Source organism: Biomphalaria glabrata, chromosome 2 (assembly GCF_947242115.1).
Source record: "Biomphalaria glabrata chromosome 2, xgBioGlab47.1, whole genome shotgun sequence".
NCBI classification, from domain to species: Eukaryota; Metazoa; Mollusca; class Gastropoda; family Planorbidae; genus Biomphalaria; species Biomphalaria glabrata.
In genome coordinates this window covers 42,023,341-42,049,053 of record NC_074712.1, presented here as the reverse complement: position 1 = coordinate 42,049,053, position 25,713 = coordinate 42,023,341, and the positions used below count along the sequence as shown (strand labels likewise).

At 35.0% G+C, this 25,713-nt stretch overlaps 1 protein-coding gene across 1 annotated transcript; it reads right to left on the bottom strand.

Annotated features, from left to right (window-relative positions):
- Window positions 1-5,032: 5,032 nt before the first annotated feature.
- On the bottom strand, window positions 5,033-25,362 carry LOC106079023 (uncharacterized). Its single transcript, XM_056020637.1, has 13 exons — window positions 25,232-25,362; window positions 22,654-23,329; window positions 21,520-21,652; window positions 16,977-17,252; window positions 16,374-16,589; window positions 15,061-15,249; window positions 11,914-12,008; window positions 11,208-11,341; window positions 10,619-10,724; window positions 9,933-10,043; window positions 9,444-9,513; window positions 8,364-8,494; window positions 5,033-7,427 (listed from the first exon to the last, which is right to left on the bottom strand). The coding sequence occupies exons 2-13, from the start codon at window positions 23,314-23,316 to the stop codon at window positions 7,272-7,274; spliced, it is 2,280 nt and encodes a 759-aa protein (XP_055876612.1). The 5' UTR covers window positions 23,317-23,329; window positions 25,232-25,362; the 3' UTR covers window positions 5,033-7,271.
- Between the last annotated feature and the right edge of the window lie 351 nt (window positions 25,363-25,713).

The window sequence follows — 25,713 nt, the reverse complement described above, 5'->3', positions numbered from 1 at the left end:
TAATTTTTCCAACTTGGTTGTAACCACTGGCGGATCCAGGGGGGGGGGGGGTAGGGGCGATCGCCCCCCCCCCCCCCACTCGGCCGACCCCAGGGTGGGGGGGGGGTGGCGGACGAATTTTAGATTAGAATTCACACAATTTGTATACGAATTTATTACTGTCACAACGTGCGTTGTGGTGCCGGGGATTTCACTTGAATTAAAATAGTTGAATGAATGACGATCTAGGATTCACAATAAAAGATTCTTTGTTAAAACACAACTCTGGAACTTTATTTTAAATATAAAACGTAAGTACAGCTTATGTACAAGTTATAGATCAACAAGCACAAATAATATTACAAAGGCTTTAAATTAGAGCTCTTAGAAAACGTGACTGTCTACTAGGACATTCTTTCATCGACTGGCGTTCTTTCTACTCTCGTCAATTCTCTGGCGCTAACTCTTTTAAAAAATGTCTTTTTTTATTTTCAAATCAACCAATAGATTTGCAACATCGTAATTACGTCTCGGGTAAAACCTGAGGCGCTGTCAAGGATCTAGATTTGTGGGGTAATTCCTGAGGCTCAGTCAAGGGTTTATATTTCTATTTACACATAAGCTTTTAAATGTGAAATATACAAATAAATCTATAATGGCATCTGTGACATGACTTTTTTTTTCTTTTTCGCCGAAGGTTGAGAAACACTGTTTTTTTTTTAATTCTTATATATATGCTGTACGCACGTTTATGCATAAGGTTAGGGTTAGGGTTTGAAAAAAAAAATCGCCCCCGCCACTTCAAAGTTCTGGATACGCTATTGGTTGTAACCCCCAAAAATGGTGTCGACCGGTGCGGACCACACCTAAACCTAGAAATCTAGGAAATAAAATCTAGATCTACTAGAGCTAGATCTAGGTTAATATTATGATCAGGATTAGTAGGCCTATTACTGGGTTAGTTATTGTATACTTATGCTGTTAGTATCAGATTCACTTCTTGATGTGATACTACTGCTTATATAATAAATAAATCTGCACCATTAGCTTAGAAGATAAACTTTTTCTTAATGGATTTTAATTGTAAATTTTGTTCAAATTGTTTAATACAATGAAATCTAAATCTATGTCTGGCCTCTATTTATTGTAATTTAGATTGTTGTTAAGTGTATAGCCTAATGAGGATATGTAAAAACTGCGCGCTATAAAAGTGATTAAATTTTTTTAAATTTACAATTGAAACGAAGTTCGTATTAAAATTCTTTTTAAAAACAACATTTGAATCAGTTTTCTATTCCAGGAGATAGTTAATAAATGGAAAATCTATTTTATAATGATCCATTGATAATTTTTCCATTGTGACCTTAGATGCAAATTTGTTTGTAGCAATGCGCGAATCTATGAATGAAGCTTGATTTATTAATGAAGAAGAATGTGGCCTTTTTAGAAGAGTTACCTCTCCTGAAGTTTTGCATTTAAAAGTGGTGTAATTTTTTGAAAAATCTGCTTATATCTGACAGACGGACAGACAGGCCAAACAAAACAAATAGCGTCTTTTCCCCCTTCGGGTACCGCTAAAAATGAGGGACCTGAATTCGACCTCGAGGGCTAGGGCCTCCTCAAGCCAAATCTGGCAATCACTGTGCCAGGGAGCTGCTTATGAAACTAGGTTTTAAGGTTATGTACAAACTTGTCATTTTACAAACAAATGTAACTAATGTAACTTATAAAACTTTATCAGTCAAGTCAATGTTTTTTTCCCTTGTTCAAGATACCAAACAAACAAATTAATTACTAATAGTTAATTAACTAATTGGTTAATTTGTTAACATTGATGCTTGTGTTGGCATGTAAAAGAAATAATTGTGCGAAATTTCAGATTGATCCGAGATTGGATGTCAGAAAAATAACGTTACAAACTTTTTATCAGACGGAGAGACAGAGTTAATATAATAAAAACAGTAAAGTTCCCCTTTCAGAACTTGTGGTCTATAGGGCAGATGATGTAAAGGTCATCTAATTCTGTGGCCTACGGTTAACGAGGGTGTCATGTGGCCAGCACAACGACCAACCGCCTTTACTTTTCACTAACTAATGTCAGTTAGAGCTGGGTGGACTCAGAGGTGCCCGAAAATTCCGAAATTAAAGATCCCAGTCTTTAACAGAATTCGAGCCCCGGATTTCGGTTCGGAAGCCAAGCGCTTTACCGCTCAGCCACCGCTCCTCCTGAGTTAATATAAACTTTGTAATAAACAAAAAACTAGTCGAAAAAGAAACTGAGATGTTTATTGAAACAAAAAATGCAGCAGTTCGATTTGATGTAGGAAATGTTTTCAGCCTCGTCCAAGTTTTATGTTGAACAAGTTTAAACACTTGTTGCAATGATATTTTACTTCTACCTGGGAGAAACATATCAATATATAGAGCAGGACATCAATCTATCCCTTCACTATAAACTATTTGACTGGCTAATTCATTTAGAAATGTTTTACGTAACATTTGAAGTGATGCGTTTACAAGATAAACAGACCAATGCAACCCTTTTTCCTCTGTCGAATTGTTGTCACCAAAAGAAGTAACCCTAGGCCTAACCTATATATTTGTATATATTTCATTTGTTGGTGTTACTAACATTTGAACTCTAAGTTATTGTTACATTATGAAATTCGTTCCACATAACGGAGTGAAATGTTATGAGTCATTTTGACTGAGTAGCACAGTGACTAAAAAGGTCAACGGTTCAAATTCTGTTTAAAAAAATATGTTTTCAACTTTTTCTGCTCTAATTGGTTTCTTGTATCTTCGTTTCATGTCAGTATCACCCAGTACTGTATCCATCAATGGAATTATTTAAACTGACTGTATTTCTGTTTGTTTTACTAGGATTAAGAGTGTCCAGTGGACGCAAGATAATGTAGGTCACATGGCTACGGTGGTCACAAACGTAATTTTTTTGTCCGGGGAGGGGTAGGGTGTAACAAGTAATTGTTTGAGAAACACTGGCATGGAACTTCAAAAACTATCTACTACAAATTTTTATGTTTATTTTTTTCCTCTGGGGCAATTCAGATGTGGAGTGTTGATGACTATCTTAAGACTGTGCGTAAGTAACTACAGCGATATCGGGCTATGGTGCTAAAAATTTAACTTTACTTATAGAAATGTTTTTAAGCAGCTAATGCTGAGCCAATTAATTAAAGAACAAACATACATGAAAGAAAATAGATACTTTGCTGTTTGTTTACCTCAGGTCACCATTAGCAGCACACTGTAAAAACCAGTATGAAGTCACAAGTTTGAGCTCATTTCTGCACATTATTGACTGGAAAACGCCGACAGTAACAGCAGCTACATCTGGAAGTTTGTGTTTGTCCCTAGCTGTTAAACTGCGAATAAATCGTTCGTTTTGCAGACAACAATGATGTTTATGTAAATAGTTGCATACATCCGGTGTCACTATTTGTATCTCACTTATCTTGCAGCTCTTCCGTTAACTTATATTATTTATATTTAAACAGATCTAATAGATTTTAGTTTCGAGCACTCCACTTTTTTTTTTCTGAGAGAGAGGGTAACTTTGGTTTGGTCTTTAAAAAAAAAAAGTGGAGTGTTTCCACTTCTAGCCACTAATTAACAATATAACACAAATCAATTTCCTTTCGTCTTAAAGAGGTGTACTCCAACTGAGCCAGGAACTTCTCCGGTAGTGCTCTGGCAAGAAACTGGGCTGAACACCTTAGTGCCTCATTGCCCCAAACAATTTTAGTGAACTTCCAGAAATACCCCCCCCCATCTCATGGAGCGGAGGGGCACGATATATTCGTTTTATAAAAACAGCCCGCCCCATGCCTAAATATTTTTTTTATTGGACCGCCTCCCCTTCGGAGTAGGCGACCGACAGATTGAGAACCATTGCGTGCCCTAGTTTAGACATATCTACCCGTGTATTTTCATTTTGACTTCCCAGCTTAAAGATAAGTCATACAGCTCAATTATCTTCCACTTATTTCCCGTTTTTCTGTCTGTAAAATAACCCCAAAAGTGTTGCACTTAAAAAGGCTTGAACCAGGCTCTCAAAGGAATGTGTTTCAATATGTAGGGTAATTTGCTTCTTTCTCACGAAAAGAAAGCTATAAAAAAGCTATAGGAAAGCTATAAGAAAGCTATAGGAAAGCTATAAGAAAGCTATAGGAAAGCTATAAGAAATCTATAGGAAAGCTTTAAGAAAGCTATAAGAAAGCGTGGCAGAGGCCCCACATATTTCTATGATAGGCCGATGGTGACTCAAAAAAAAATCTCCAAATATGCGTTATCAGACAGTTGATTATGAGGGAACAAAACCCGAATTATTGGCCCGAATAGCACAGTCCACAGCAGCCCTTTCAAAACTTAAAATAATATGGAAAGATAAGGGCTTAGCCCTCGGCACCAAAATCAGACTGATGCGCTCTCTGGTCATGGCCACATTTTTATATGCTTGTGAGTCGTGGACGTTGAATGCAGAGCTTGAGAGGAGGATCCTAGCAATGGAATTGAGATGCTACAGAAGGATCCTAGGCATCACATTCAAAGACCGCATCACCAACCAAGAAATCAGAGACAGGGTTACTGTAGCGATCGCAGCTCATGACGACCTGCTTACTATTGTGAAAAAACGAAAGCTTAAAACCTTTGGCCACATTACGAAATCTACGGGGCTCGCAAAGACCTTTCTTCAGGGAACAGTGCCAGGGAAAAGAAGAAGAGGCAGACAGAAAAAGCGATGGGAGGACAACATTAAAGAATGGACAGGCCTGCCATTGAGAGAGGTTCTGAACAAGGCAAAAAAAAGGGAGGAATGGAGAAAGACGGTCGACAAATCTTGCCTGGTGCCCCAACGGTCCAACAGACTAAGGGATAGGTAAAGGGTAAGGTAAGGTAAAAAGACAGTTGATAGTCTTATCATCATTTGCAGAAGTTCATAATATTAATAGTTACTTTTGCTCTGTGTTTATAAAAAAAAAGGTTTTAATCATTAGCTATAATCATAAGCAACTAAAAAACAAACTAAAAATAACTTTCATTTTTTATTATGTACATTGTTTATGTCATCATTCAAAAGTCACAGTTAAAACATTGCATAGATCTGCATATATCATCAAACAAACATATCATCCATAGAGAGAGTGTATAATGTCCTGCAAGCTAATGTGTCTTGATTAGTCTATATATTTATCCATACCCTACATTTATATTTATGCATAGAGAGATTGTATAATGTCCTTATGTCCTGCAGCTAATGTGTCTTGCTTAGTCTACATATTGTTCTATGTCACTGAGCAATACTAAACCTAAAGAGGAGAAGCATATCTAAGGCTGTATGATCTAATTACTGAATTGTTGGCGATATATAGCCTGAGTTCTAATGCTGGTGAGATGCAGATAAATAAAGGTCAAAACATAATCTTTCAAACTCACACTTCTATCTGTGTTGCAGGGAAGTGAATACATTCTAATAATCTTCTTCTTTTTTTTTGAAGTTATATCCCTTTGTTTGTGATTTTCAATGAGCATGACATTTTTTTTCAAATAATTCTAGTTGTTTGAAATAAATTACTTTTTGAAAAGTTATTTGCATGCAGACAAACATCATTAAAACATTTTAAAATCAATAGTAATATCAAAACTCCTTATCCTAGAATAACACAGTCTTAACAATACAAATCATTTTTAAGAATATAGTGTATAATAAAAAGGCATTTTTAATGCTTTATAAAAACATTGCAGATAGTTTGACAAGTTGTAGGTATTTACATTGTATGTAAAAAAAGAATATTTACAGTAAAAATGTAACATAATTAGCAAGTTATATTTGTATATACACATGTACAATTATGTATCAACTTACCTTGGAAAGAATAAAAAAGTAATGTTTAATAATTTATTTATAACACAACCCTATGCAGACATATTTATAATGATGCATACATCAGATATTAAATATTAGAACAAAAGAACAAAATATCATTTGTGAAACATTCTAAGCACCATTTCTTTGAATAATCATTACATTTCAATATGAAATGATAATGAAAGCAACAAACAACAATGAAATGACACTTAGCTTACCATGAGACTCTCTATGATAATTTCTAGTAACATAAAATGCTTCTGTAACCTTTAGCTCTCATAAAGATATTAGTTTTTATGTGATAGTAAAATTGTTTGTGCAATCAGAAATTTTAATAGATAATAAAAAAAAATAATTTTTGTTTGTTTCTTCTATGACATAGTTCACTCTGGAAGCAAACAGAATATTATGTGCTTGAATTTAAATTCAAATAACACAAGAGAAATATGTTGGCATGCATCACAAATATACATATTATGGTTTTAATCAATAAATAATATCTAGATATTTAGCACTACAATACTGATAAAGTTGAAAAAAAAAAGATTCTGTGTTGCAAATTTAATCAACACTTGCACTTTGCAAAAGGCACTTCTTAAAAACAATTTCCTCCTCAAAAGTCTAAATATTTCAAGATATTTCTTTGTATACAGATAATAATTTTAAATAATTAATTTCAAACTTAAACATCACATTTTCCGAACATAACATTTATCTCTTCAACTGTATTGCCTAAGAAAACTACACCAGCTGAACTGGACATATAGACATCAGAATATAATACACTGAAGATAAGGTAGTAGGAATTCAGAAGAAAATTATGCCAAATTAAAAAGACCAAAGACTAAGAAGATTGGACACAATTAAATGACAACTTGTCAACTTCCCAAACAAATATTCTACATGGAGATATGCAATGGAAGGTGTTGAAAAAGGGGGATAACACAAAAATTAAATCTAAAAGACACACATACAGTTTTCCACTAAAATGTTGACTCAACAACACAAAACATAAAAATCTCAAATCAATCCTCTTTAGGGAGCATAGGTGTTGGAATTACTCGCTTGAAAGCAAAGAGATTAATCAATAGAAAAAAAAAAGCACAATTATTCAAACCTGCTCGCTAACCATTGGCCAAAGAAACAGATAACCCTAACATCATCTGCCCCTATAGATCGCAAGGTCTGAAATGTGAACATTTCTTTTTACCAACTCATGACCTCAATGCCATTTGTTTTTTATATGACAATTGAACTCTATAATAGATATTTTTGCATAAAAAAAAATGTTCATCTTTTAGCAGGAGTTTCACAAAAGTTCTTATAAAAAAAGTGATTTTATGTTTAAGCCATGCTGAATATTGAGCTGTAGTTTATAAAAGTTGATGTGTGTATTGAACAATTAAAAATTTTCTGGGTTTTCTAGGCCTATATCTATAAAACTTTTGAATGTACTTTTTGAATTAATAGCCGATCTCCTTTCAGGTCTTGGCAAAGTTGGTACATTATCTACCTTCTCATTCAGTGCTGTCTGTGCTCGCTTGGATAATGTCCTCATCTGCAAATGAATTAATGAATGTCAACTCATTATTTGTTTGACGTTCTGAGAATTTAAAATACTTTTAAAAAATCATTTTTATTTATATCCCTTATTAAAGAAAAAAGTGATTTACATAACTTTGTTTTTTTAACACATTTACATTTGTTATGCAAAAAACAAATCAAATGATAACATTGAAAAGCTACTATAACAACAGCTCAGTGTTGAGGTATTTGATCAAGACTATTGTCTCTCAATAAACCAGATTGAAGCCCCCAACCTTCTGCTCCTATCTGTAGGATGTTTGGGCTATGACAAAATAATCTTCATTTCTGAAGGAATATCTAAGACTTAGAAGTCAAGTCAACAAATAAATGGAACAATAAAGAAAAAAAAAAACTTTTTTAAAGAAACAAAGTTTATATTAAGTGTGATTGTATCAATTGGTTTGAATCAGTTTTGACTTCGGCATAATAAACCTGTTCGATTAGAAATATTTTAACCATTAGCTTTTAGCTTTCTCAATGCGCTATGATCCTATCACTTGTCTGGACCAGTAAGAAAGGGGGGGGGGAGAGAGAGAGAAGGATTGTTTGTTTGTTGATTGTTTTCAAAATACATAAAAAGAAAGGGTTCAAGAGTCCTCAAGGGGACAAATTCAGCTTATACCACCACATCAGTCAAGTACGATTTCTTTCCCTTAATTGAGATACCAAACAAAATAATTTTTACCAATAGCTAAAACTGATTGTTTATTTTTTTTTTTTATTGATTCTTGTGTTGTCAGGTAAAAGAAATAATTGTGCTAAATTTCAGCTTAATCATAGGCTGGGTGTTGGAAAAATAAACATTTTTCCAGCCAGACAGACAGAATGAGTTGATATAAGCTTTGTAAAAATCAAGTAAAACAAGTAGATCTATATGCAGTAGATAGAAAAAACAACAACACATTACCATGGGTTTTTCTCTTTCCTTGAAAGTTTTTGGTTTACTGTTTTTCTTGCCTTGAACTGGGGTTGATTTCTCTTCATCACTGAAACTTCCACTATCTCTTTCCTGGGAATCATCACTCACAAACTTTTTCTCTTTAAAAAAACAAGATAGATTATTATTAAAATAAAAGTAATGTTCACACTTTCAGACCTTGCAATCTATAAGGCAGATGAAGTAAAGGTTGTTTCTGTGGTCCACAGTTAACAAGGGTGTCATGTGGCCAGCAAAATGACCAACAACTGCCTTTACTTTTCCCCAAATTATGCTGGGTACAGAGCTGTTTGACTTAAGGTGCCTAGAAATCCCATATTATAAATCCTAGTCTTCACCAGGATTCAAACCCCGGACCCCTCGGTTCAGAAGCCAAGCATTTTACTGCTTAGCCACCATGCCTCCAAACATTATTAAAGAAATCATTTTTTCCTTAATTTAATAAATTCTTTAAAAAAACAACATATTAATTATGCTATTTTATTTAAAGATTACACTTTGACTTAAGAACAAAAATTCTTGAAAGATACAAGATTTACAGTTCACTGGGTCAGAGTAACAGTCCATCCATCAGAGCATTGTTTAATTGGCAGTCTGAATGAGTGTATGAATGATAAGAAGTGCAAATGATTGTTTTTGATGTAAACATGAGAAAAAGTGAGTGGATTGATTGGTTGTGTAGGCTGAATAGATTCTGATGAAATCACAATGTCATAGTTCAAGTAAATAAATACTGGTGCAAAAGTAACAAAGGGAAGAACAAGCCAGAGATGGCAGACAGAAGGCAGGGTCAGTCTTAGGCAGATTTGACTGATAGCTCCAAATTGGGCTTCAATTAGTAGAAATAATATTTTTTATTATCACACAAAACGTATTGATCTTAATAACATTGAAGATTATTTGTGTAAAGTATTGAAAACATTTCCCCATTATTCTTATAAATGTCTTAGAAAAAAATTAATACTAAAAAATAATGATCTCTCCATCAAAAAGGAAACACATGAACTTAACCAAAACCCAAAATAAAATAAAAAGAGTTAAATAAATTACTTTTATTGCTTCTCTGGGACTCAGCACCAACACTTTTGGAGCTTTTGTTACTTCTGTTGCTGTAGGATTTCTGTTGAAAAGTCATTAGTATATCATAAGTATTTAAACTTTTTTGTTTAAAAAAATGATTAGGATTCTAAACTAAATTTCTTTGTTTTTGTTTTAATTGTGCAAAAAGTTAATCAAAACTTTTCAAAACTAAACATATTTTTGTTCAGACTTACACTTAAACCTAAACATATTTTTGTTCAGACTTACACTTAAACCTAAACATATTTTGTTCAGACTTACACTTAAACCTGAACATATTTTGTTCAGACTTACACTTAAACCTAAACATATTTTGTTCAGACTTACACTTAAACCTAAACATATTTTGTTCAGACTTACACTTAAACCTAAACATATTTTGTTCAGACTTACACTTTAACCTAAACATATTTTGTTCAGACTTACACTTAAACCTAAACATATTTTGTTCAGACTTACACTTAAACCATGCCTTGTGCCATCCTCTTCACTAACAGATTTTTTACTGCCAGTGATTTTATTGAAAAATGATTTGATCTTATTGGTTCGATGTTTCTCAGAAGTAGCCACCTGTATTGGAAATATAAGCATAAAAAAATGTACTTATTTATACTAAGAAATTTTAGTTTACACAAATGTTTTTTTAAAATAATATTCTTTAAAAAAACTAAATGGACAACAAAAAAAGAAACAGATAAAAATAAATTAGAAGCTTTAAGACGGTTATCTTCATAAGATTCAACAATATTCTAAAACATAAAATTTCAATAAAATTTAAGTTCCATAAAAGTAGTTAAGTACTTTGAGACCTTGTGATCTATAGGTCAGATGATGTAAAGGTCATCTGTTTCTATGGCCAATGGTTAATGAAGGTGAGCATAATCACCAGCTGCCTTTTTACTTCTGACAGATAATGTCAGGTGGCCATTAGAGTTGGGTGGACTCAGGATTGTCCTAAAAATCTCAAAATTAAATATCCCAGTTTTCATCAAGATTTGAACTCGATATCCCTCATTTTGGAAGCCAAGCACTTAACCATTCTGACACCCTTAACTCTAAGCTCCATAAGTATAACCTAATGGATGGTAAAATTACTGAAAGTTAAAACATCACTCTTTTATTATGTTTAAATCAATAAATCTTACATCTTGGGGATTATACGAGGATACACTTTCACAATTACTGCTGACTGAAAATCTTTTTGGTGTTCCAGTAAATTTCATTGGATCATACCCAGGAGTGGACATTGAACTGAAATAAAAAGAAACATACTAGAAAATTTTAGTACTAGATGTAATAGGAAAACATTTTTAGAATAAAAACCAAACAAGAATAATAAAGATTATTAATACTTTTTATTATTAGAATAGGAAAAAAACAACAGCTTACAGATTGATAGTAATTGATGTAAAATATAGCAACCTTAATCATTATTATTTATCTTAATTTTTAAGCTAAATAATAAATAAAAATATAGATAACATATGCATGTTGAAGATATCAGAAGAGAAAAAAAAAAGCAGTCAGGTTCACTTAACAAAAAAAAGCTCCACTAGTTACAGAAACAAAATATTTTTCAGTTCACTGTTGATGGTTACTGCTATTACTTACCATGGATTAGCTGTAAAATTTAAGCTAGTACTACTTATTTCTGATTAGCTGTAACAGTGGAAATATGTTAGTACTATTAACTAATGATTAACGTAACAGTTGGTATAAGTCAGTATTACTTACTACTGATTAGCTGTAACAGTAGGTGAAGACGCGCTGTGGTAGATCTCTGTTTGACCAACACCTAAAACCTTACAAGCTTTTGTTAGACTAGATCCAGATTCAAATGATAAGCTGTCTGTGATGGAACCTTTTCTCTGAAAGTTAATGCAACAGATTTAAAAGTCATAGAAGACTAAAACAATAGGTCTAGAATGTATTTAAACCCAATCACAAAACATTCACAGTTTTGTATAATGTGTATATTAGTACTTAAACACATGCTCTCATTTTAAATGTTTATTGACTTTAACTCTTTCTCTCCGTAATTATTTACCACATGCTGCTGGAATCAATGTTGGTATCGTCAGTTAGGAGAGAAAGAGTTAAGTCTATCTGTTTAGATATTGTAAGATTTTTAAATATTGTTTGTTTGTTTTACATGCTTTGAATGTTCCTTCAGTATTGAAGATTATTACACCCAGCCCAGACCTCCCACAAGACAGCAGGAGATGGGAGTCAGCAGTGTTCAAACCCTGAACCAAACTGATGATAGTCAAGTGTGCATACCACACGACAAGGCAGACATGCATGATACCAAACCATAAAGCCATTGTCTGTGGCATTTTGAAGGAGTGGTGAAGAATTTCATGATAAAAAAACAAAACAAAACTTGTATAACCTGCAAAGTTACATTGGGACAATGTATCAAAATGAACAAGATTTTTACCTGATCTGATGATTTGTCAGAAAAGCTATCAAACACATTATCACTGAAATCTGAACTAGGGGACATAAGTTCAGGGTCTGATTTGGTTTGCTGATCTGTAAAAATTAAGAAAAAAAACACACTTTATTTTCATTTCAGAAAAAAGACATTTCTTTAACACAGATCAACTTTTTCTTAGTGGAATGAATGCCTGAACATTACAATTGAAAGTTTGTTATAAAATGATTAAAACTTGAGCTTATGACATGATCGAGAAAAATGAGTGTACTAATAGTACTGCTACATAAAAACTGACCATATCATATTGAAATTAGTTCAGTAAAAATAATATGTACATCTGGTCTGTGGTTTCATTATGCATTTTGTGAACAATTAAGCATAAAACATTTTATCCTTTCAAAATTAATACAGATCAAATTTTACACCATAAAATAAAAATGCATGAAAATGTGTATATTACAAATGTTCATGTTATCTAAGACATGCATGAATAACAGGGTGTATATTTAAAAAGATTGAAGGCCATGTGTGTTGTTAAATAAAGCCTTAACTAAAGGTACCATTCTATCACCGTTCAGCTATCTTTTTAACTTAGGACTACACTAAACACCAAATCTAATAGTTCATTGAAACCTTTTAAATATGCAGAAACTTGGTGGTTATAAAAGGTATATAAATAAATAAAAGCTGAAGAGAAGATATATTGTTATGTTAAATTCATTATAGACAAATTTTAGCCAGTGATTCCGTCCAAACAAAGTTTTTCTCAGAAGCTTAAAAATGAAGAGACTTATCAAAGTAAATAATTTATTATCTTGAGTGTATTCAATCATTAAAATATTTCTCTTCCTTACAAAGTGGCCTATAAAGGATGCTTTGGTAACTCAACAAACTTTAATAAAAAAAAGCCCATATAACATATATGAACATAAATAGTTATTTTGGTGCACAGTGCACAAAATAGGAAACATTTAGACGTAGATTTAATAACAATATAATTAAAAAACAGAACAATACAAACAAAAAAAAAAACTAACAAAAAAAACACCCACTTCAATCAATTGAATTCTGATAATTGTAATAGCAATGAATTATTACAAAATATTAGTACATTTTATAATAACAATGTGTGAGATTTATAGACATAAACTAATATACATGTAGGCCCTACTCAAGGTAATAAAAAAGAAATAAAACCCAGACTCAGTGTAAAAGAAGAAATAAAACCCAGACTCCATGTAAGAAACAAGCAGTCCACATTTTGAAGTTAAAATATAGTTCCAACAGACCTAGAGCTGACCGAACCCCAAAATAAACTCACTCTTTAAATTTGAAGCTAATATCTTGCGAGCCAGAGAAGCGACAGCTGAAGCTCGTGGCTTACGAAGTAACCGTTCTGAATAAAACAAAAAATGGGCAAAGAAATGCAGACTTTTTTTAAGGGGGAAGGGGGAACGGGAAATACACTTGAATGAAAATGACAAACAATGTCTTATAATAATGGACAGCTCCCTAAATTAATGTTAGAATTACATTTAAAGCTGTTAGTTGCATTGGCTTGCTATGAAAGAAAAAGCATTAAGAAATAACTAGATTTATCTAGTATTTTTATTATATAGATCTAGGTCTAAATGTAAAGCAATGGCTGGACAACATTAAGGCTATTAGCAAAATATTTTATATAATAATTATGTGAAATAATAACATTTGTATTGCACGAGTCTTAATAATTATAGAGAATAAGCTCATATACAACTAGAAGGAAATGAGAAGGCTGACACACTCGCCAAGAGTGGGAGAACTAACTCACAAATAAACTCTGCACTCTATCCAGAAGAAATGAAGAAATTAATTGTAGATAAAATAAATGAGAAATGGACGAGCTCCCATCCAAATCACAAGAAAGATGACGCTTACTATAAGCTATCCCGACAAGACCAACGTCTAATCTTTCGACTCAGGACCGGACACAACAGAATGCGACAACACATGTACCGGAAACTCAAAATTGGAACCAGTAAAATCTGCCCATGTGGAGTATCACCAGAGAATGCCGACCACGTCCTCCAAAACTGCTCTCTTTACCCACAGGCCCGTATAAGACATTGGCCCCAAATCACCCCAATAAAAAGAAAACTAGATCTATATGGAGAGCTCCCTGATTTGGAAACCACTGCACAGTTCATCTCATGTATTGGTCAAGTCATATGAACACTCCAACATAACAATGAGAACGATGAAGAAGAAGAAATAGAGAATAAGCATCATAAAGCCTTCATGATAGGTCTATGAATAGATCTAGTTAATTTATGAATATTTTTGTTATTTTTTTTAAATGTCAGAGCTTTGTCCATGCTAGATAAACATTATAAAGATGAACAAAATTTTGATTATCAATGTGAATACGCTTCCTGCCAGACAATTGACATTAGACACTCAACAAAGCTTTGCCTTGTTCTCGTACAGGAAATGAGGTGATATTGCTACAAAGAGTGATTGAGAAAAGATGTAATGAAATCGCTCAATGTTGCGAAACAGCTTAAAATATATTCACTTATCTACTGATGTTCTAATACGATAACTTTTGCAGTCATTGGATGGCTGCTTGGTACTGTGATATGCGTTCTATCTTGGAAGGTCCAGGGTTCAAATCTTATCTCCCCCCCCCCCTTCTTGCACGAGGTTTGGGCTTGAAGTAATAATCTTCAATTCTGAAGGAACAACCGAAACATATCAAACATTAAACACTTTTTATCTTAGAAATAGAATTTTACTTTGTCATGCGCCGGACATGAAATATCGTACTTTAAATTGACCGTTTCTTGAAAAAATCAATCATAATGAAGAACATATAGTCCAGGGTTTTCTCAGTTAAAAGCATGCCATTATGGAGATGACTTTATACTAAAATTTCTGATACATTCTCAATGTTGATATTATTGAGTACATTCATAGGTAGGCTTAATTCTTATTCTTAAGCAAAAATAATATCCATGAGTAGGATGAACACAGAATGAGAAATATTGTTCTAGCCTAACAACCATTAAAACTCGTGCAAACAAATCAGCTAATAAGCCTACAGGTTTGCTAAGCAGAGGCTATAAGTGGGGTGGTATGGCAGGAGTAAGGAAGGATCTAAACACAAACCTAGAAACGATTGCTTGGCTAGCAGAACTCCAGCCATATCAATATAGTCGGAACTTGTCAGACTCGAGATGTGGTCATTCACATAGCCTGGAGATTTTCTAGTGTGGGTTGTGGGAGGTGGAGGTCTTGGGGAAAGGGCCGGACTGGACGACTGAGTGGACGGAGAGGACATAGAGTCATCACAGAAACCTTGAGATGAGATAAGTATATTGTTTACTCCTTTTTTTGTTTACAGACCACTAATAAAGACACAAAACTGTAAATTTAGACACTTGGCTTTAAAAGATGTAATAGATTCTTTAAACAAAATATTTCAAAAATGTAGTTTTCATGTTAACAGTGAAATGAAATGTTTTCAATGAGTAAGGGGCTAACTAGAGACATATAAGCCTGAAAGCCTCCTATGTGTTCTTGTGTGTAGCCTGATTGTGTATGTGTGTGTTATAGCAGTAAGTAAGCTATATATTGTTAATGGGTTGATTGTAAAAAAATATTAAATTAGCAACATTGAAAAATACTAAATACATATTTAAAGGATTAGCTTGAAAACTAAAATGTTACAAGAGCGGCTTGAAAAAGAAGAATCAAGGGCACTAATAAATAGATGATGCTCGTTGCATCATAAATAACAATTTCTGGGCTTGGGCTAAATTTATTTCATGACTTCAGCTCAGTCATAACCATTGATATTAGCAGATAACTAAAATCTAGATGCTTAGTTTTATTTCTGTTGTTGTATGTTGTTTTAAAAATGTAATTTAATTTCCATAATAATAGAAAGATTTATCTAAACATTTCTGTTGACTAAATGCTCTGTTTTATAGCAGATATTTTCACAATAAATGCAAACATTAAAATTATTAAATATAACGAACATTTTAGAAAAAAACCTTGCTTGTATTGAGTGAAATTGCATCAACTATTTTGAGCCAATCATAACTGTACACAATAGCCTAGGTTACTCTCTTGCTGGTCTTGCAAATTGTAGGCGTCTGTTATCTTGCATATTGACAAGAGCCCCATTTGCGGTTTGAATGGAGAATATCATTAAATCGCTGCCATGCCTCTAATTATTACAAGGTTTATCTCCTGTTAGCTTATTGCATTTTCCATTTAAAAAAATAAATAACGACTAATTGATTAAATAATTGGTTATTTTTTTTTATTGATTCGTGTGTTGGGAAATGGAAGAAATAACGTGTACAAGATTTTCACCGACAGACAGAAAGACTGAGCGACTTGATATAAAGGAGGTAAAACGTACAGCAAAAAAGAATCTCAAACAAATCATTTGCAGCAAGATTTAGATCTACCTTTTATTTCTTCCACAAACTGGATGAGATCTCTCTCAAGCTGGGTGAAACCTTTTCGGGCTGCGATCTGACAAGGGAATTCCCCATCAGCGTTTTCTGTACATGCAGCCCCCAGCATTCCGGGGTAATGTAGTAACTCCGAGCAGAACAGCCGCAAGTTGAGGTCAGCAGCAAAATGAAGCAGGCTGGGATACTTCAACTTACACGGTTCTTCTGCTGTGAAACAACAAAACATTAAATACATAAATTTCTAAATATACATGATGATCTGCTCTTCAGAATTTTACAACTATTTCAAACCATAACAGCTGACATTCTCTCACTTAACATCAAAATTTTGCACAAAGTTATTAGTATTTATGAAAACTCTATAATAAATTCTAAATTATTGTGGCTTTTATATATATGTTGTTTGTAAATTACTCTTTCTATAGCCTATAGCCACGATTCTTTGCAATCAAACAATGTATTCACTCCCTTGATCCTGATTATCACAGAAAAAAAATTACTAATTCTTCCAAAGGCAATGCATTTGAATCACAATGTTACAGAATTTCAGATGTGTCTAAATAAGGTGCTTTTAATCCTCACTGTAGGCATTACCTGAACCAGAAGTGTTGAGTGCATCTTCACAAGGAAACATGGTTGCAAAAGTTTTTGATGACGCTAAATGCTGTAGACGAAAAGCGAGAGTAGTATCCAGACCTCCAAGATCATTCTGTCTGATGTTCAAGGCTGAAAGTAGCAGAGAAGCAGGATCCACCAAGTCTTTGAGTATTACATTCAACTGCTGTAGTCTGTCGCACGCAACAACCGACGATGAGCCAATGCAATGTGTCTGACTTTCAATTTTAAACTTGATTTCACCTTGAAGTTCATCTGAATGAAAAGGAAATAATAATTATTAGTAGAAAAGAGCTTAAGACAAGATAAAATAAATACTCTTTGAGCAATGATGAAACAGAACATATTTCATAGATTCATAGCATACATAGTTATTGACATATTATTTTAATGTAACTGAAGTAATTTATGAATTTACTATAATAATAGCTGATAATAATATCTTTATTATTAGATTCACCAGACTATGTACACTGTATACATATTCTCTATGGCAATAAATGTGTAAAGTTTGAATTTGATCAGAGAATGGGTGTGGGAGAAATACCAGACAACCAGAGTGATTTGATATAAGCTTTAAAAAAAAAAATGCTTGTGAAGGTATTTAGTTAGGTATCTATTTGAAATTAACAAAATATTATCTTGGTTGAGTTGGTTCAAATTTTTATTGAACTTAATTTAATAGGAAGTAAAACAACAAATACAATTATTAGTAAGTCTCAAGGAAGTAAATTGTTTCCCTTGTTTGATAAATGTATGGTAGTGTATGACGTTACATAAAATAAGCAGAACAACTGATACCAAAAGATACAAAAGTGCGACCTACAATGCGGATGATAAACAACCTACCAAGGAAATGCTTCCTGACTAATTTTTAAATTAACACCCACCTCCCTTTTTTTCCCAAATAGAATGCTTGAACTTCTCTAAAAGTAATACTTAATTGTTAAAAAAATTTTTTTTTAACATTCGGGAAACATTCATAATAAACAAAATATAAATCTAACATTTAGACTATGTCACATTTGTACGACTTAGGGAATGTGACTAGATCTAATACTGGAGGTACTGTCGACGCTAAAGTTAAATACTTCAGTAGGTGGTAATTAAATTATTAGGATAAAAAAATAGAGATGTCTTTGTTAATACAAGATAAGTCTGTATTTTAGTCATCACTGTTTTATTTGGCTACACCCCCACAATGAACGTTGAAGTATTGCCACAGAACTGATATTATTACTGTCTGTCTCGTAGAGCAGTGACAAAATGTATTAAGGATAGTCATCAAATTTTCTATGTCCTGAACTAGTGAAACCGTGTCACGTGGCATGATAATTAGATAAACAATAGCTGCTGTTTATATTCACACACACAAAGAAGATTCAAATTTAAACATAACATCTCCCAGAGAGCTGTTTGGAAACGTTTCTACCTAGCGACTCTCCCCCCCCCCGCTCTCCTCTCATTTCCCCCTCTTCCCACTTCTTTTTCTCACTATGTTTATCTACGTCATCTGTACATTCTCACTATCTACCTTCTCTTTTTTTATGTTGAATTTCGATTCATAAATTCACTTTATTTTGTCATATTTTTTTGTTATGCAGTAAATCTGTAGGTTTCTATCTGTATTTCTTTATATCCTTATCTGTTTCTTTCATTTCGCATAGTGCAAATTTGTTGCGAATTATGTTACTGTCACTTATTCTGTATATCACAGTAACGAAATAACTCTCGAGTCTATGAATATAAAACCGTTTTAGTGTTAACTGAATTCTGTTAAATGTTAAAAAAATACTCTTTCTGCCTTATTTGACAGAAATTTTAGATTTTAAAATTCTGTCCATTCAATTTTTTTTTTACTTTCTTAAACTGTATTAGCTCCAAAATCAAAATTTTGTTCATTCTAGAAGAAAAATTTAAAGTTGTTGATTTTTGATAAGTTTGAATAAACTTATGGGGCACAGAAATATAAATATGGAATCCAAAGGATTGAAACAATTCCTTTCATTTAGGAAGTTGAGTATGGACAGTTAAGTTATGAAATGTACATTTAGTGACTGGTCACTTGGGTTACATCAGAGAACTTGACACTGATGGAGCACTTAACCTTGTGACATTTGACCAACTTGTCACAGTTGCTTGAGTGATGCTTCAGGCCGGTCAGTGAAATTTTTGTAACGTACTATCGTAGCTTAAAGGACGTGCGCAGTGGCCCTAAACTCCTAAGCCTGGTTTTTGTTAACTGCGTCATCAGACGACCTTGCACAGGTAAGCTACTACATATACCGATGATAAACAACAAACAAGTAGACATACTGATGTTTACATTAAAAATGTACAACCATTCCTTCCCACTCCAGAATATCTACACAATTATCGTGACTTTCACGCTTCAACACACAACTGTTGTGGACGTAAAACAAGTAGTTGGGACAGACAGAGAGAGACAGAGAGAGAGAGACAGAGAGAGAGAGAGAGAGTGAAGTACGAAAACCGATAAAAATAATGTGCAAATGGTTAAATACAGCTTCCTTTATGAATATTACGAGAGAACATTAATTATTTCACGATAACACAGTCTCGTACACTTTATAATTTGTAGCTGTCTTACGAATAACGGTGCATGGACTTTCCCAGCACTTTGGTTATGAGAAGTATGCTACTAATCGCCTGTCAATCATGACACCAGAGATAAATACTATCATATGAGACACTTTCTAACTTTACAAAAGGAGCAGTACAATGACCTCAACACATTCGCTTATTCCTCTAAGCCTTATCTCTCCTTATAACTAAACCAACTCTAAAGGAAACATTCAATCCCATGCGTACCTGGTAAAAATCTAAAATTGCTAAATTAAGTAAATTAACGTAGGCTATGCTTTCCTGGACAATGCTACCGAATGGATGTACGTAAAAGTCCTCTGACAAAGCTGAAGTCATTTGTAGGTAATTACATTTAAAATACTGATTAACAGTCACTGATACTCTTACTACTTATTACTATATCATTTCTCATCAGCTGGTCAAAAGGAAAAACAGTCGTTAGTACTGTCATTGCCGGATTTAAGTAAATGAAATCTCTAAGAAGTAGTTTGGTGGAGACCCTCCTATCTTAGAAGAGTTTACAGAAAATGAGCTTAATTAAGGCTACGGTAATGACTCATTAGAATTACATCCTATTTCCCATCTTTTGTTTATATTTAGCAAGCATGCTTTTTTTAAAGTAGGCCCCCTTTGAAAGTGAGGTCCAGGGACTGGACGGCTGCTTTGTCTTGAACTGTCGTAAATCCGGCTTTGAGAAATGTTCTAAAGACTGCAGTCTTTCATGCTTGTCTGTTCTTTCTTTCCCTCCAAGTATTTTCCACTGACGATACTATTAGAGTGTTTCCTCCATGGTGGATAAGTCTAAATATCTATTCGGTGTACAGAAAATAGGAAGTGTCGATGCGGTGTACGATAGCTTGTGTGCACTCTTTAGCACAGTCTAATCCAATTCTCAATCTCTGTCGCTTGTAGCACAAATAATTATTGTTATTTAGTTGGCAGCAGTGATCTGTACAGCGTCCTTGACATTGTTTAGAATCGAAAGTGTATCGTGAAAATCTCCGATTGTCCAAATAAATATTAAACCAAGGTTAGGAGGTTAAGAGACATCTACTGAAACAGGTTGAAGAGTCATCTACTGAAACAGGTTTAAGAGATATGTATTGAAGCAGGTTTAAGAGACATCTACTGAAACAGGTTTAAGAGATATGTATTGAAGCAGGTTTAAGAGACATCTACTGAAACAGGTTTAAGAGATAAGTATTGAAACAGGTTTAAGAGACATCTACTGAAACAGGTCAAGAAACACGAATCCATGATTTCTGCTGAACAAGATATTGTTACGAATCTCGCTATCCAGGCTCTCTGCAAACTGCACCAGACACCACCAACTTAAAGAACTTGACAACTCTGGGCTTCAAAATAACGTAATAGTTTAATGTCAGTAAATAACAGCCAATACTGTACAATTGGCAGCACGTAACACAAGACTGTACAAATATCTCTCCGCCGTATCAACTCTCTGCACTGGTCTCTCTCTCTGTCTCGCCTCTGACTTGTACTGAGCCGTTGTAACGAACTGTAGATCGGGAAGTTGTGACTGACTCGTCTCTGATACCTTCGCTCTTTATATAGGGTCCCTGCTGGCCTTCTCGAACCGGACAGAACGTCGCTCGACCATTCTGGGTGGTCAGATGACTACATCCCTCGTGACACTCTTGAGCTCTGTTCACGACATCGATCCTTCCCGAACCATCATGTTGATACTCGTCTCGGCCGATCTTCGTAACTCGTCACGGTTGACCGTTCGTCTAGCGCTGGCCTGGGGCGATTTGCGTCGGCAGACTACACACACACACCACTACCCCCATCTGTGCCGCCACCAGGTTTATAACACTATAATAAATATACAGTACATACGCAAATGCTATATGTTATGTATAAATAACAACTTAGACGGATCAACGGTCCTTACCTGGCATTGTAAACATATACAACTGACCACAGACACAGGTCAGCTCGACCTCTTGAGTCATGTCTACGTCCAAGACCGCTATGACGTCATCCTCAGCTGGACGCTGCAGGAGAACGTAAACATCGCGTTCCTCCTGGAATGACCAAAAAAAAAAATATTCTGTTCGTTGAGGTGAAAAAAAATTTGCATGAATAAAAAAAAATAACTATATAAAATTTGTAGGCTACATTGTTATTATGATTTAGTTTCTAATCTTTATTTGTCTCTGTAAAACTAAAATGATTTAACTCAATGTGATCAATAATCTATCTACATTTTATTTGTATTTTACTGGGGCGTAGCTAGGCAGTTTCCATCATTTGGAGGCCCTGGAGGCTTGACCTCTTTGGGGACCCCTGCATTTTGCATAATAATTAATATTTAATGTAAAAAAACACTCATTTGGGGGCTCCCCTAAAGTGGGGGCCCAGGGGGATTTTCAAATTCTCCCCCCTCCTCCCCCTACCATTGCTACGCCACTAGTACTTCAATCTGAAATGGTTGAGAAGTTTTGAAAGATTTGGGACACAATACCTGGCCTAATATTTCTTATATGTTCTTTAAGTAAAAAGTACCACACCATATATATCTATCTCTCTCTCTCTCTCTCTCTCTCTCTCTCTCTCTCTATATATATATATATATATATATATATATATATATATATATATATATATATGTAAATATTCTCATAAACTCTGAGGTTAGAATATATATTTCTACAGATGCATGGCACATTTAAAACTAAAAAAAACAACAATAATAATAATAATAATGGCCATGTATCGGTGCATAGGACTGAAGACGAGTGCAGTGTTTCACATGACAATGCAAACCCAGTTACATATTTTGTCATATCTAATGCAGACAAAGCCGTTGTCCGCGGGGGTCTAAAGGCTATAAACTCATGCGCCATTTCTTCTCCAGTTGCATAGAGGATAGTAGCAGGCATCAATGAACTTCAGAAAGAGATAGTTGTAGATCTCTTCCGAAGGCCGCAGTGACACACATTTGGGGGCACACAAAGAAAACAGACGCAGAAGTCGAAAAGACTACTCGGTTTAAAATGAATGACAGTAAACTAGCAACATGTACCTCTGTCAGCTGTTTCGGAAAGACTTTGACGATAGTGTTTCTCTGGACAGGGAAGGGGGGAATTTCGTAAATTTTTTCATCTTCGTCACAGTTACTTGGGTTCTCATAGGCCTGAATGATATTGTACATGGCGGCGCAGATGCTTTTCTCCGATCCTTCTATTTCACAGATGAAGCTCTTCGACACGTGCTCCGCCTTCTCAGCGAAGTACGCCATAGTCTCATCCCTTTCAACGCCCAGGAGTAAGTAGACGGTGCTGCTGGGATTGAGTGTAGTCACGTCCGTATCAAAGGGAACCTCTAGGTCCAGAATGTCCGGGGAAATGAACACCACGCATGCCTTACAGCTGTTGATACAGTCTGAGACGCTGGAAGATTCAGTGATGGCGTTTCGGCTGCACCTGCCGCTGTCGCGGAAAGTGCTTGAGTCTTTGGAGCTGTCCAGCTGAGCGTTGCCAGCGTCCTTCTCCACGGTGGAGGAAGAAGAGGCGTCTTCGTCTACGACGGAACTGCTGGGGAAGGCCTGGGACTGTTTTGTCATGACATCTTTGGATATGCTGGTGATGTTGTACTGTGGGCCGGCCAGGCGATTGGAAATAAAATGAGCCCAAGGGACAGCATCCGTGGCGTGAAGCAGGAGAATAAAATCATCCATGGCTGCCATGGATAAAGTAAACCTGACAACAGAATAAAACAAGAAAAAGATTTAAAAATGAAAAAAAAAAGCGTATACGAAGTGTAGTTGTATCAATTAGTTTGGATCAGTCATGCAATTAAGTTTGTAATAGATCTAGACCAACAGCAATAAATCTGTGCTAATTTTTACCAATTGTTTTTGTTTAGCGCTATATCATGCTTTTAACAGTCTCAATACGCTATGATCCTATCACTTAACTGGACCACTTGGAAAAATGGGGTGGGTTTTTTGGCGAATTTTTATCGTAATAATTTTTCAATAGCATTTAAAAAAAGGGAGAACGACCTAAATTGGAACTAATGACTCAAGTCTCCAGAAGCAGACATTCTCACCACTCTGCTAGTGAGGTTTGCATGAAAGATTGTATAGTTATCTATTGTTTACTACTTACTCTAAAGCGGAGACCTATAAAGGAGACTAATTTGTTTATACTTCCATCTCAGTCAAGTACTATTTCTTTCCCTGGTTCGAGATACCAAACAAAATAATTAGTTACCAACTAACAAAGAACTGGGTACCGTATATAAAACCAACGAATAAAGTACCGGTTATATAATACCAACTAGCAAAGTACCGGGTATAGAAAACCTACTAGCAAAGTACCGGGTATAGAAAACCTACTAGCAAAGTACCGGGTATAGAAAACCTACTAGCAAAGTACCGGGTATAGAAAACCTACTAGCAAAGTACCGGGTATAGAAAACCTACTAGCAAAGTACCGGGTATAGAAAACCTACTAACGGAGTAAATATAACTAGGACACTGAGCTGGAAATGTTTTAAATAGATCCTAAAGTCTTAAAGCATTTTAAAGATTTGTTTTTTTTTATTTACTATTAGCCAGTAAGTGGATATATTATTTGAAAAGACAATTTAAATCTTTCAAATTGTATAACACATGTGTGTGTCCTATGACATTCACACCTCTGACACCACCTGTTGACCTGACATCATGACAAAGATATATGTCTGCTACACACACACACACTCTGGAGGAAGATCTACATTCATTAACGTTGACCAAGGGCATGAACTTTTTTTTTTTTACAACGCTGTCATCTGCCCCGCCGCCCCTTCTCTCTCTTTAGTTTTTTTAATGACAGCTTCATGAGCTGTTTCCCCACACCTTTCTGTTGGTCCTTAATGAGGCAGTGACCCCGGTCAGATATGTCATAATTAGACGCAGTGTGTGTTATTTTTACCATTACACCCGTCAGTCTTTCTGTGCTAACTCAGATTAAAGCTTACATCTCTATATACTAGAGACTAAACTTACATCTCTATATACTAGAGACTAAACTTACATCTCTATATACTAGAGACTAAACTTACATCTCTATATACTAGGGACTAAAACACGTAAAAAAATGTAATGAAACACTTTCGGACCTGGCGGTCTATGGGGCAGAGGATGTAAAGATCATCTGTTTCTGTGGCCCACGGTTTAAGAGTGTGTCATGTGGCCAGCACGACGACAAACCGCCATTACTTTTCCCCAACTAGTGTCAGGTACCCATCAGAGCTGGGTGAATTTAGAGGCGCCCTTAAGATCTCGAATTAAAAAAATTACAGTATTGGCCGGGAGTCCTAGGTTAGGAAGGCCAATCGCCTTACCACTCAGCCACCGCTCCTCCACTTGAGAATACATTTGAATATTTGATACTTAATGAATAAAGCTAATGTTTAAAAAAATGCTTTACTAATACACTCGAAATCTTGATTTTTCCAAAGTCCTAGTTAAATCATTCAAAGATCCAGAAAATGTATTGTTTACACGAGGTGCTAACTGCTTCTGTACTTTGAAGCTGGTACTTGGTTAGACAATGCTGACTGGAAATGACATAAATATATTCTCGGCCAAAACCTAAATTAAAACTACTCACTCTTCTTGGTCCGATCTTTGAAACAAGTCATGCGTCACGGCGGAATATTTTAAATAGCACTGTATTTGATGACGCCCACAGATGTCCCGCCTTAACGTGAGTGCCCACAGATGTCCAGCTTTAACGTGAGTGCCCACAGATGTCCAGCTTTAACGTGAGTGCCCACAGATGTCCAGCTTTAACGTGAGTGCCCACAGATGTCCAGCTTTAACGTGAGTGCCCACAGATGTCCAGCTTTAACGTGAGTGCCCACAGATGTCCAGCTTTAACGTGAGTGCACACAGATGTCCCGCTTTAACGTGAGTGCCCACAGATGTCCAGCTTTAACGTGAGTGCCCACAGATGTCCAGCTTTAACGTGAGTGCCCACAGATGTCCAGCTTTAACGTGAGTGCCCACAGATGTCCCGCCTTAACGTGAGTGCCCACAGATGTCCAGCTTTAACGTGAGTGCCCACAGATGTCCCGCCTTAACGTGAGTGCC

What these genes read in the sequence shown, in the direction of transcription:
- LOC106079023 (XM_056020637.1), bottom strand. Translation starts at nt 23,316, where the DNA reads ATGGCAGCCATGGATGATTTTATTCTCCTGCTTCACGCCACGGATGCT. An exon ending in TTCCGAAACAGCTGACAGAG is followed by an intron (nt 21,653 to 22,653) that starts GTACATGTTGCT and finishes TGGTCATTCCAG; the next exon opens with GAGGAACGCGATGTTTACGT. An exon ending in GTATATGTTTACAATGCCAG is followed by an intron (nt 17,253 to 21,519) that starts GTAAGGACCGTT and finishes CTTTTCATTCAG; the next exon opens with ATGAACTTCAAGGTGAAATC.